Consider the following 12,076-nt stretch of genomic DNA (forward strand, 5'->3'; position numbering starts at 1 on the left):
CGCGTTAACATAATTTTACTTCTTACTTTAATTAGAGTTTGTCAATTTATGGCTACGGCCGTATGTTGTAGCTTAACTACTAGGGAATGACAAAAGAAATGGCATATTTCAAAAAAACACTACCTTATTCTTAGGTCAATAATTGTTATAAAGCAACCATTATTCATAAGATGTTTATCACAATTGAATGGTCAAAAACATAGCATATAATAAATATATTTAGAATCATCTTCAAATGTGTTAATATTGCCGATTTTTTTAATAATAAAATGTCTAATTCTTGTCAAATTTGGGATCACAGAGATTATCAATATAATTTTTTATCGTGAATATTTTACAAAAATTATCTCGTAATAAATTATGCCAATGGTTTTATAAATGCGTTTAAAAATTAATAAATGTAAAAAATCTTAACACCACTGCACAGTTATGTACCGATATATGACTATATTCTAAAACATTAGAGCGAGAGGTTTAAAAGAATACTATTTTATGTAACAAAAATACTTCATGCAGTCATCAAATATTTAAAATAACTAAAAAGGATAATAAGGCTTCAAAATTATATAAATAGATTATCTACAACGTTTAAGGAGTGTCCAGGATCATGGTTTGAAAATACAATAAAAACTCAATTTTGACCTTCGACGAGCATGTCCCCCCTTAATACAATGTGGCTTTTGGTACTCATTACAAAAATAAAATGTTTCAACAATTAAAACATGAGAATGTTATTTAAAAATACGTGTCTTCTGTGGAGTAGAAGCTAGAAGACTCGCTTATTGTACTGTGGGCCACAGGTTCTAATACCGCGATTGGATTAAATTCACATGTTTTTCTTAATCAATATTTCTATTTGGATCAAAAAGGTTCCTCCATATGCTCTGTCTTGGAGAGGATTGCAGACTTTTTACGATGATTGATTGTTAGCCATTCGTACAATTCATTGTGTAGAAATATGTACATTATATTGATTGAAAAACAACATGTAAATTTGACCAAACCGCAAGTTTCAAAGTCGCTGCCAATCACTGTAATATTATATTAATACCCATCACAAAAAATACATACACCTATGAAAACACTCACTTATCTATATCATTTAACGTTTGACAGATAATCTTATCTTATGATTGTACTAATCACTGGGATACAATCAAAAATGTATGTTACATTTCAAATATGTACATATTGACTCCGATATCACATTTTCCAATAAACAACAAATCCAATCAGTACAAAATAGTACTCAAAACCAAAATATTATCCATGTTTTATTTTTATATTTCCTGTTCCTTTAATTACACTGTTAGTTTAGTAGTAACATCATAAAATGTTCTATTCTTCTTTCGACCATGTCCGATCCTAATGGGATCATATGTGCCTCCACAGAGCGGAGGTTTGTATTGACAGATTTTGTTTTTACGAGAAATGGATGTCAGCCACTTGCTCAACCTATTCGGTCCATACTCTGACTCATACACAAATTGAAAAACAATATGTGTACTTGTCAGACCCAGGATTCGAACCTGAGACCCACGACGCAATAGGCCAACGCCTAAGCCGCGCGGCCATCGTGGGTGTTCTATAATACCATCAAAATTAAAATATAATAAATTTGCATAGTAATCACTTTGGAGCTATTACTACATGTTAATTGTATGTAAAGCATTTCACCGTGGCACAGTTCGCCGTGAGCTTTCTATCGGAAAGAGATGACTGTATAATATACGGTCTCCAATTTTATTAGATTCACTATGAACATTAATTCAATTTTCATAGCCGATTTTGGCAAAATTCACGAATTCAAGAATGAAAGCCTAACCCAACCTAACAAATAATCCAGTATATCAGCTATTTTCAAAATTTGTTTGCCGCTGACAAGAACCGTGTTTTATTTAGGCATGAATTTTATCTCAGTACTATACGATCCTAAGAGGTTGGACGGTCTTTAATGTACGACCATATATTTCCGATACAATATTTCACAGTGAAGTGTGATACGGCAAACTGCATACGTACAAATTTCCGGACACGATTAGTACAAATAGTTTAATATCTCTTATATTGATAAATTAAGTTATTCACTGACTCAAAAAAATAGAATTCTACCTGATCTGTCAGTTTCAGTAAAAAATATCCGTTCTGATACCATCACAACTATGTAACACGATACAGAATCACTCCTTTTTACTATCCATTTTCAACAGACTTAGAGCAGCGTTTGTATTCATACACCTAATAGTACCTACACTTTAATTCATTATTTCGTGAGAATGGTCTCTGCCACAAGACTGAAAGGTCGAGGAAAGAAGAAGGAAAGAACACACGGGTACAACCTAAAAATCTAACAAAAAACAACCGTGAAAGTCTCAAACATTATTTAAATTCTACTTTCATGTTTGTGCTTATACAGTAAATGTTTGTCTATATAGTGTTACCAAATATCATAATGCCTAAATCCCCCATCAAAAATCCTCCAATCGACAGAGTTGAGAATATAATGATAATATTATTGTAACGGTAAATGAGTCAAGGCTAGACCAGAATGCACAGCGAAACAGAAAAAGAAAGTTACCGTTGTCTGTTTCTCGGCGGACGGAAGGGCCGAGTAGGTAGTACAACCAGTCGGCTACCTACCCCCGTTGAGCCCTTACGTCGCCTCTAAATACGATTCGCTACCTTTTTCGCGCCAAAGCCTACGATTACAAATATTATTAATAATTAATTGTTTCCTGTAAAGCGAAATATACTTACGTAATGTCCCTGAATCAGTGTTTTCAATAAGTGTAAAAGTATAAATCAACACCCTCCGTAAACCCATACCTATCAATAGGTACAGTAAACCTCGGTTCTTAATGTCCGCATTTTTGATTTTCCGGTTTAGATCAGTTTCCTATGAGCATATGGAAAAAGCATGGAGGCATGGAGGAACGGAGGAAAAATATTTATTCTGGAGGTGATATTTTCCGGATTGATTTGTTGATCCCAAATAATTATTGTCTTGTTAATGTTTTATCAACTGACAGTTGAAAACGTCTCTCCGAGTAGGTGTGCCTAACCTTCAAACCTGCACACCCAGGGGACGTGACGTGCTGAGCTAGGAAAGTATGTGCATAATAAGAATGTCTGGTAATGAAGAGCAGGAGAAAATAAATTTGCGGACAATTCAAGCTCTTGAAAAGCAATTTAAAAACTTTGAAAGAGTTTTAGTGTTCAGCACTGAATATGTTTACAGACTTGGACGAAACGTAGTCATCGTCCGTAAGTATTCCACTTGCAACGAAATACTTGTAAAATTTTCAGTCAGACCTGTGAATCGCTATTACCAGAGAAGACCAACATTTTGACAAAATCATGAACCAGGAAGCAAGGAATCATTGAATTTTTTTTTTTTTCCAATTTGTTCACCGACATGTCGCACGCTTAATAATAAAGTGACCTAATCCAAAAAATGCGATTTTTCAGGACAGCCAAAAAACAGATTTACACATGGGACTTCTCTCAATTAAATATTGATTTTAGGATGATTTTAAATGTTACCACAGTTTTTTTACTTATAATAATAATTTGTTAAATCGAGATATATACTGAAGTAATTTTAATAAGTGGTAATTGTTGATTAAATTATTTTTAGGGATTTAAAAAAAAAGTTATTATTTTAGGTCAATTTATTACGAAATATTCCAAATTGTTTTGAACGTTGTAAATTGTAAAACGACCCATATAAAAATAAAACATAAATATATATATCTCATATTTTGTATTATATCGACTTATGTCTTAATTAGTTATAATAATTTTTTTTTTTTTTGTAAAAAAGGGACATAAGTACGAATAAGTCACTTTAGCATGAAATATTCTTGTTAAATTTACGTTATTTTTTTTAGAAAAACGCCGTAAACAGTAGTGAGTCACTTAATCACTCAGGCAGGTGATTAAAATGGTCACTGTGAAAGAGACCCATGTATTGGTATCACACTCTTTCGTTGAAGGAATCCATGTTTTTACATTTTAGCCCAATAGATGGTGTTGTATTAAGTCGGATTATCATTATAACCTAGAAACTCGAAATGTTGAGTTAGGTCACTTTACTTTTGAGCGTGCGATGTGTTTAAAAAAAAAAAAAGTGATATTCTTGTGTAGGAGTGCGAACATTAGTCAAACATTACCTAAAGACTGGGACAACCCTGATCAAAGTTGACGACAATGGTATTGATAGTTATTAAATACAAAATAAAAATGCCATTGTTTGGAAGTTCGAAATCCATAATGACGAAATAGTCAAATTCACCTAATAAAACTTTCTACAAGTATAATGTCCTCAATCGCATTTATTAGCATTGAATAAAAATTTGCATTTTGTCAGTCAAAAAGCGATTATAAATTGGTTCATTAACTTCTATATAAATTATTGTTCAACTTTGTAGAAAATTAAAACAAACAGTGTATGTTTTGTTTTTAGAATTATTTAAAACCAGTCACGCTTTGAATGAACACTATGTAAATATTTTCGTGAAACAATATAATTTGTGTTGTGAAAATGTTTATTTACACTTTTACTAAAAATATTAATTTAATTTTAATACAACAGATCAATGAAAATTATTGTTTATTCAAAACTGAATCAGTGATGTAAAAAATAAATTGGCCCTGTTAAACGACTATGCCCACATAAACTTTGTGCCTGTGTCCATCAACAATGAAGTTAAGTGCCCTCCACCAACCCCGCCCCGTACCACGCTCGGTCTTAATCGAGCGTATAACGGGACCTATCAATTGGTGATGTGAAGCATCTGAAATCAATTGGACTGGGAGTGTCCTGGGAGAAGATGCCCAAGACTTAGGTTGCTATGCTCAGAGCGAGCTATGACTGAGTTTACTTTAATGCAAAGTGCCAGGGAGAGAAAAAGCACATAGGAATTACGAAAAAGAAAATGAAGTTACGTTAAGAAAATGAGTCCATCAACAGATAAATAAAGGTATTTTAAGGATATTCGGACAAAGCAATTGGAAAGCGGCACAGGATCGTTCAGGATGGAAGACGCTAAGATCCGCCAAGGTTTGTGGTATCAAAGATGATGATGACAGATGAAAGTGGTAGATAAATTGAACACTACCTACATTGTAAAAATGATCAATTTACAAGCTGTGTTCATATCTTGTCCGATTCTGCCAATGTTTCTACAGCTGTACGATTAGGTGTATATTGTAGAAATATCTACATCGCAAGATAGGTGATTCCCACATATTTTTGTCATATGTCTGACATATTCCAGAAAACGTGTCCATTTTAGTGTTGAGATTTTATACAAGAGGGCATATTCTCTGTATAATGTACTTCATAATATTCAACTTTTCAACATACCATATGCGGATATGTACACACTAAAATACATAATTTGTAAGCATAGTCCGGGCCAACATAAATCTGTTTGTATGTCAGTACATTTTTCACATGTTTTCCATCCGTAGCGGAATACAAAAAAACCATGTTTATTTGTTTACAGATGAAAGTTGGTCTGGACTGGGTTTAACAGCCTTAGATATATATCTGCTTGGCTCGGTAGCTTAATAACATATGACGTCACACGATTTTGGCTATTTTTAACCCCCCCCCCCCCCCCCTCTCCATTTTTACATAACCTTTTACTCCTGTCAATATTACGTCACATTTTTGACGCACCTCCCCCCCTAAATGTTAAAAAAACAAGATTTTTTTTTAAATACCTATTTATCCTTAAATCCCCGATTCCCAATATTGTGTTTTTAGATCCTTTTATATTTTTTGTTTACTTTGTGACATCACATTTTCTCTGACTCCTCCCCTCGCCCCTTCGACACAAATCATCACATTATATCAGACCCCCCTCCGCCCATAGAGTGTAATGTCATATATGGATGACCCCTAAGCATTTAGCAAGCAAATATTGTGTGTTCAAATCCCACTTGGTCCAAGATTTATTCCGAGATTCTACTAACAATTGGTTTCAGTGCCTCTTACAAATTATACATAATATAATATTATATTAAGATTGGGAGACTGCGATGGCTAGGTCATGTGCACCGTATGAATGACAATGAACCGGCAAAGAGAGTGATGTCCAGCAATCCAATAGGATGTAGAAGAAGAGGGAGGCCAAAGATTCGCTGGTTAGATGGAGCTGCCAGTGACTGCTGTATTCTGGGGGTACCAAATTGGAAAGCGGCCACACTGGATAGGGATAGGTGAAGGGAGCTGTTAGAGGAGGCCAGGACCCACACCGGGTTGTCGCGCCCCTGATGATGATGATGATTATATTATATTGCACTCACTTGTCATTTTTGTTCAGAATGGAAACGTTTACGTTGCCTAGTATTATCCGCAAATACACGCTGTTCTTTTTTGGTAACGTTTGTTCGATCTCGTGCAGTTGTGCATTGCGTTTCATCAAATCCTTTTCTAATTTGTCTATCCTCTCATCGTTCGTTGCCTTTAGGCCGCCCTTAGCCAATCTAAACAAAGCATAACACAAATAAAAACATAATCAAAAGTAAAAACCATTATTTTTATTCAACGAATAATTCACAAGATTTAAGAATGCAACATTTTTTATTGAATATAATATATAATTTGATAACACCTTCTAGTGGATATGTATTTCTCTGGGGTGTTTTCAAATTAAGTAAGTATAATCAAATATGATAATATCATATTAAATAAATTAATGGGATTTGAAATAATTTCACTGTCCTGATGGAGACACCCAATGGTCAAAAATCGTACAGAGCCCACTTTCAGTTTTGTCTTCCTGCACATTTTTTTTTCTTTTCGACTATGTCCAATCCTAATAGGATCATATGGGCCTCCACATTAGCGATATAAAACCTTAATGACTGCATACCACATACCATATCAATAGACCAACCAATGAACAGTCCCGACAACCTTATAAAATGTCAAAAACGATGTACGCATCGAGAGCAAATTTATTCTAGCTAAAAGTATATTCTATATCGTAAATCAATGAAACAGCCTGTTTTTTACATTTCTTAAATCAATATCCATTCAAATTTGTACTATTTATTCTATTTGAATCGTTTTTAATAAACTGCGTTCCGCCTTTCGGCATCTTCTGGGCAGCTTGTGATATTACACATTTGCGGTAACATGTCAGCTTATAATGTCGTGGGTCCAACAAATTCACCTGTTATTTTACAATGTATGTTTGGGGCCAGAGTACGGACCTAATAGGTTGAGCAAGTGACCAACATCTAGGTCCCGTAAAAAAAAAAAAATCTTAATACAGTCTCCAGTCCCAGTCTCTGTGGGGGCCCATACGATACTCTCAGGATCGAACATAGTGATGTAATGTATCAGCATCCTAGGTATGAATAATTATGATAATATGTTCCGTTTCCACATTTGTCTTCCGACCCCTGATGACTAAATGAACTGACTTAAATAGAAAACTTACAAGTGACCAACCCAAATAAAAAATAATTTAATACGTCATTCAAGCAATATCCTCTAAAAATAAAACAATATTTATGAATTCTTTTTATTTCATAATAATTATTGATTACCTATCTTATTAAACATATTATTATCTTATAATTAAAGTGGAAATAAGATTATCAAAACACCTACAGATTGTGTGTACTTTAAACTTTTACATGAGATTAAACAGAATCTTTTGATCTTAGTTGATATAATTATTTATGGTCACACTAAGAGCAATGTTATTGATGTCTTTTTGCCCTTGGCATGTGCGATGCATGAAATTTTAGGAACAAAATAATTAAACGTATACTATTTTATCATCTCTAAAATACGATTTGTTTAATTTATATGGCACATTGCTTACTCTGTCACTACTTACATTCTTTTTTGTATCATTTATAACATTTACCCAACACATAGTATTTATCTTCTTTTATAATTTTACCATTTTATTTACCATAAAATAGAATAAGCTTGTAACTAAATTCGAATGGATTTTAAGTTTACAACTGTACATAATTTCAGACAGTTTGTAAGACAATCGCAGCGGCTCATTGGTACTAGACAATATGCAGTCAATGAAGTATCAGCTGCTTAGTATGAAGCAGTTCACAGCCAATGACATTTTTATATTGCTATGATGATGCAGGTAGGTCCAAACTGAAGATGAACTCTGTATAAATTTCGTTTATAAGAACGTCTCCATGAAACCAGCAAAAGGATTAAACTTTTACCGAGGCTTTAATTGCGACCAGCTGTCATATCACCGATTGGTATTCATCTTAACAACAAACATTTCGGTAATGGTGCCGCAGATGACCGCATGACACTTTATAACTTTTTTCTAGATCAAACCCAACCTAACCTAACCTTAGTGTGTGATAATAATGTATCGAAATGTATCAAACTTTAAATTAACAATTATTGAATCAAAACGCATCTACGCCGACAGAAAAGGGTATTTAATATAATTGTCTACAAGGGATAACCTGTTTCTGCAAAAAAAAAATGATAAATGGCAAGGCCTAAACATAAACGAACCATAAGTGCGAATGAGAAAGCATTCAGCACGCTTATATCTCCGCAAAATGCGTTAAAGCCGCGTTGACACGGTCCAAGTACGATCCAAGTAGACTTGGATAGGAATAATTAGTATGAAGATGTCTCATCCAAGTGACAGCTTCATACTATTTATTCCTATCCAAGTTAACTTGGATGAGTAGGACGCGGTCCAAGTAGCTTGGATAGGAATAATTAGTATGAAGATGTCTCATACGAGTGCACTTGGATAGGAATAAATAGTATGAAGCTGTCACTTGAATGGCACTCGATCCAAGTGTACTTGGATGGTACTTGGACCGTGTCAACGCGGCTTAAGAGTACGAGAGAATTTCTACGGCTGAATTACGTAAATATTTTTTGGAAACGTCGAATTTGACTAATTACTTACATTCATTTAAAACTGCGTGCATGTGTTGCTGAAATTTATTGTTTTTGTGTTAAATATAAAGATAGTGGTAATTATTTTTAGTTAATTTAGTAGAAAATATGTTTAGCTATGTTGTGTTTAAATTTGGTAGCCGTATTGAGAAGCAACATGTTGGTATAACGTTTCATGGTTAAGTTAATAATAATAAAATTGAGGTTCTACTGTGCGTTATAACACACGGCTTCATTTTGCCGAACAGCCACTCTCTTTATATTATTACTCTGAGATAAATGGTCATGCGGTTATCTGCGGCATTTGATAATATCGAAATTTTGGAATATATTGTCGGACAATTTTGCAAAACTCATAAGTTTCATTTCAGTCAAAAATCAGATTTTTATTGAATACACCATTATTAACCACCTGTTTAAGATTCTTGCGCCCTTAATATGTCTAATGATTTCACAGAAATTTTTTTAAATTCCATAAATACCAATTGTACAGAATTTATATTTGTGTATTTTTTTAATTTTCAAAATTAACACCACATTTCAAATGATAAAGTAAATTAGGTAAAAACAGTACATACTTTTGCAAAGCTTTTCCGATAATTGACATCCGATAACGTTGGTGAGTGATTTCTTTGAGACATTTGCCCTGCAAGTCTCCAATCTCTTCAAGCTTTCCGACATACTCCCTGTTCACTACCTGCAAAATCAAAATAAAACAAATAATATTTAATCAAAACCCAATATAATATGAAAAATAAAATCGGACATGTCAACATCTATTTGTATCGATCTAAATAATCAGTTTATGTAAATCGTTAGATTTTCAAAATATTTTTATTGAGTGAGTTTGGGGCGTTTTAGAATATATTAAAGCAGTGGCGAAGTGTGGGGTAGGCTGTTAAGATTCGCCATACATAGTGCACATTACACTTTGTCAGTCATACCTACATATTTGTTTTCATTGAATTAAGACTACAATTTACAGATGGTCTTGGTTAGTTTTTAAAATTCAATTAAACCCTGCGAAAACCATGTAAATTTAATGTAAAAGTCTTAGTTCAATAAAAACAAATACGTATGACTAAGCCAGCTCTCACATCTAAACTCACCTCGCCTGCCGCACAGTCATAAATCAAACCTTCTAGGAACGTCGATCACGTGTTGCATATGAAGAACACATACATCTACCTAGCGACAGTCGCACGTAACCTATCGAAACGTATAGATATTTGCATGCGGCGATCAGCGAGCCGGTATAGGAATGACCAATTTGTCGGTGTTTGTATGTGTTTTGGCGTCTTCTACTCGCAGACCGAGAAGCATGCGATTTGTTGATAGCAGCACTAGATGTTTTTTTTCAAACTAAAAATATTCGAACAATCTGCGAAGCTCCATTTGGCAATCTGTGTTTTGTGAATAACGATGACGTCGCATCACGACATATTCAACACGTTGCAGTCAAGGCGAGTTTAGATGTCGTCACTATACGATTGGTTTGTTGAATATCCGTTTTTGTCAAAATCGACCTTTCAATGCAAAACGATTTTTTGTATCTAAATGGACCAGAACCATCCTTTTCTTTAAATTACTTTGTAATGAATACAGCATGCATATGCTGTAAAAACAACAATTTAAATACCTACATGTATTTAAATATAGGATAATGAAATTTGTTTTTCATCTCCTGAACATTTGACATTTGGTCTATTCGACAAACCAATCCTACAGCGACGATGTGAGAGCCGGCTAACAAAGTTTAACTATTTATGGTGGATCTTAACAGCCTACCTCCAACCTTCACTACTAATATAAATAGACCAATACATACCTATTGTGTGAAAGTGCACATAGAATTTTGGACTTATTTTTGTTAGATATTGACCATATGTGTAGTTTTCGGTTTATGTTATTAGACGCCTCATATGCATACTATATGACAAATAGAATTGTTATGTATGCAGAGCAATTTCATTACCTATGCAAAGCTCTAATGACTTCCGGGATGAGAAAACTAAGGCATGCCGGTGTTAACCATATTTCCTAATGCAGCAGAAAATATTGGCTACGGGAATGAAAGATTTAAAAACCCAACTCATTATAAGCAATTTTTCTATTGATTCGATTAAAGTAGGTCCCACTGAATGTATATTGAGTCATACTGACATACAAAATAGTATTAGCTATGATATCTGCCTGACTATCATTCTATATTATCATAATCAATTGGAAATTTATGATTAAAGGTAACACAATATACCTATTGCCTGGTAGTATTATAAAAGAAGTAAATCTTTCAGGATTAATTATTATAACCGTAAAGTTAAACAACCAATTCAAGTGTTATAAATAAATTAGACTTCATAGATTAAGACCAAATTTACAACAGCCCCATATTGATAAGAAATTATGAGGAAATTATTTTTCTTTTCGAATCGAATAATATCTTTGATAGCTTCAACGCGAACGAGGTAATTTGGAAGTAATTATTACGGTGTTATGGAAAATACAGGTTAGGCCCAACTATTTACGTGTGAACTATTATCGATGACACTTCAAGATTTCAAAACGTAACATATTGATTTAAAAAATATATTTTACAATAAGCCTACACTGTAATTACACCCCGGGAAGCCGTTTTACGGGCAATTTTCGTAATTTATTATTTACCTGGCAGGTAAAAGAGGACATAACCTAACTTTTGCGGCGAACAGCCAAAATAAAACCGAAAATAATTTTGTCCACATACCTCTAGATTTTTGTAATCCGTCACCAAATCGTTCCACTCTTTTAGGCATTCGTCGGGATCCATTTTCGTGGATTATAATAAATAATATTAAATTAATTAATAATCCCGTGAACTATGACCACTGGGAACAGCTGTCATTCGATGAGTCGTTTTTCGAACAGTCGGAAGTTTGCACAAAATTGTGTTTTGTATTGTACCCACGTTCACGTACGTCAAAATCATTCGTGATTCAGTGTTGCCATCCGTACTATAATTATAGTATTTGTACTATAATTTTGATCCGCGTACTATAGTACGCCCAAAATACTATAATTATTATTTTGAATAGGTATCGGAAAAAATATGTAAAAAGTACTAAAATTTCGATATTTCCGTTCGATAAACTGGTGCAAAGTACTATAATTGTG

The 12,076-nt window shown here is 33.7% G+C and overlaps 1 protein-coding gene across 3 annotated transcripts in view; it reads right to left on the reverse strand.

The window, feature by feature from the left end:
* Positions 1-11,858, reverse strand: part of LOC147073935 (transmembrane protein 120 homolog) — a 33,277-nt gene extending 21,419 nt beyond the window's left edge. For 2 of the 3 annotated variants that reach the window (XM_085944206.1, XM_085944207.1), the window contains exons 1-3: positions 11,670-11,858; positions 9,502-9,620; positions 6,316-6,495 (exon numbers count right to left, since the gene is read on the reverse strand). In XM_085944206.1, the coding sequence (XP_085800332.1) occupies positions 6,316-6,495; positions 9,502-9,620; positions 11,670-11,732 (362 nt within the window). In that variant the 5' untranslated portion in view covers positions 11,733-11,858. The remainder of the gene's footprint in view (positions 1-6,315; positions 6,496-9,501; positions 9,621-11,669) is intronic. The other variant, XM_085944208.1, reaches the window with a different exon arrangement.
* Between the last annotated feature and the right edge of the window lie 218 nt (positions 11,859-12,076).

The sequence above is a fragment of the Rhyacophila brunnea genome, unplaced genomic scaffold (assembly GCF_057557595.1).
Source record: "Rhyacophila brunnea isolate RB1 unplaced genomic scaffold, BYU_Rbru_1.0 scaffold_17, whole genome shotgun sequence".
Classification (NCBI taxonomy): domain Eukaryota; kingdom Metazoa; phylum Arthropoda; class Insecta; order Trichoptera; family Rhyacophilidae; genus Rhyacophila; species Rhyacophila brunnea.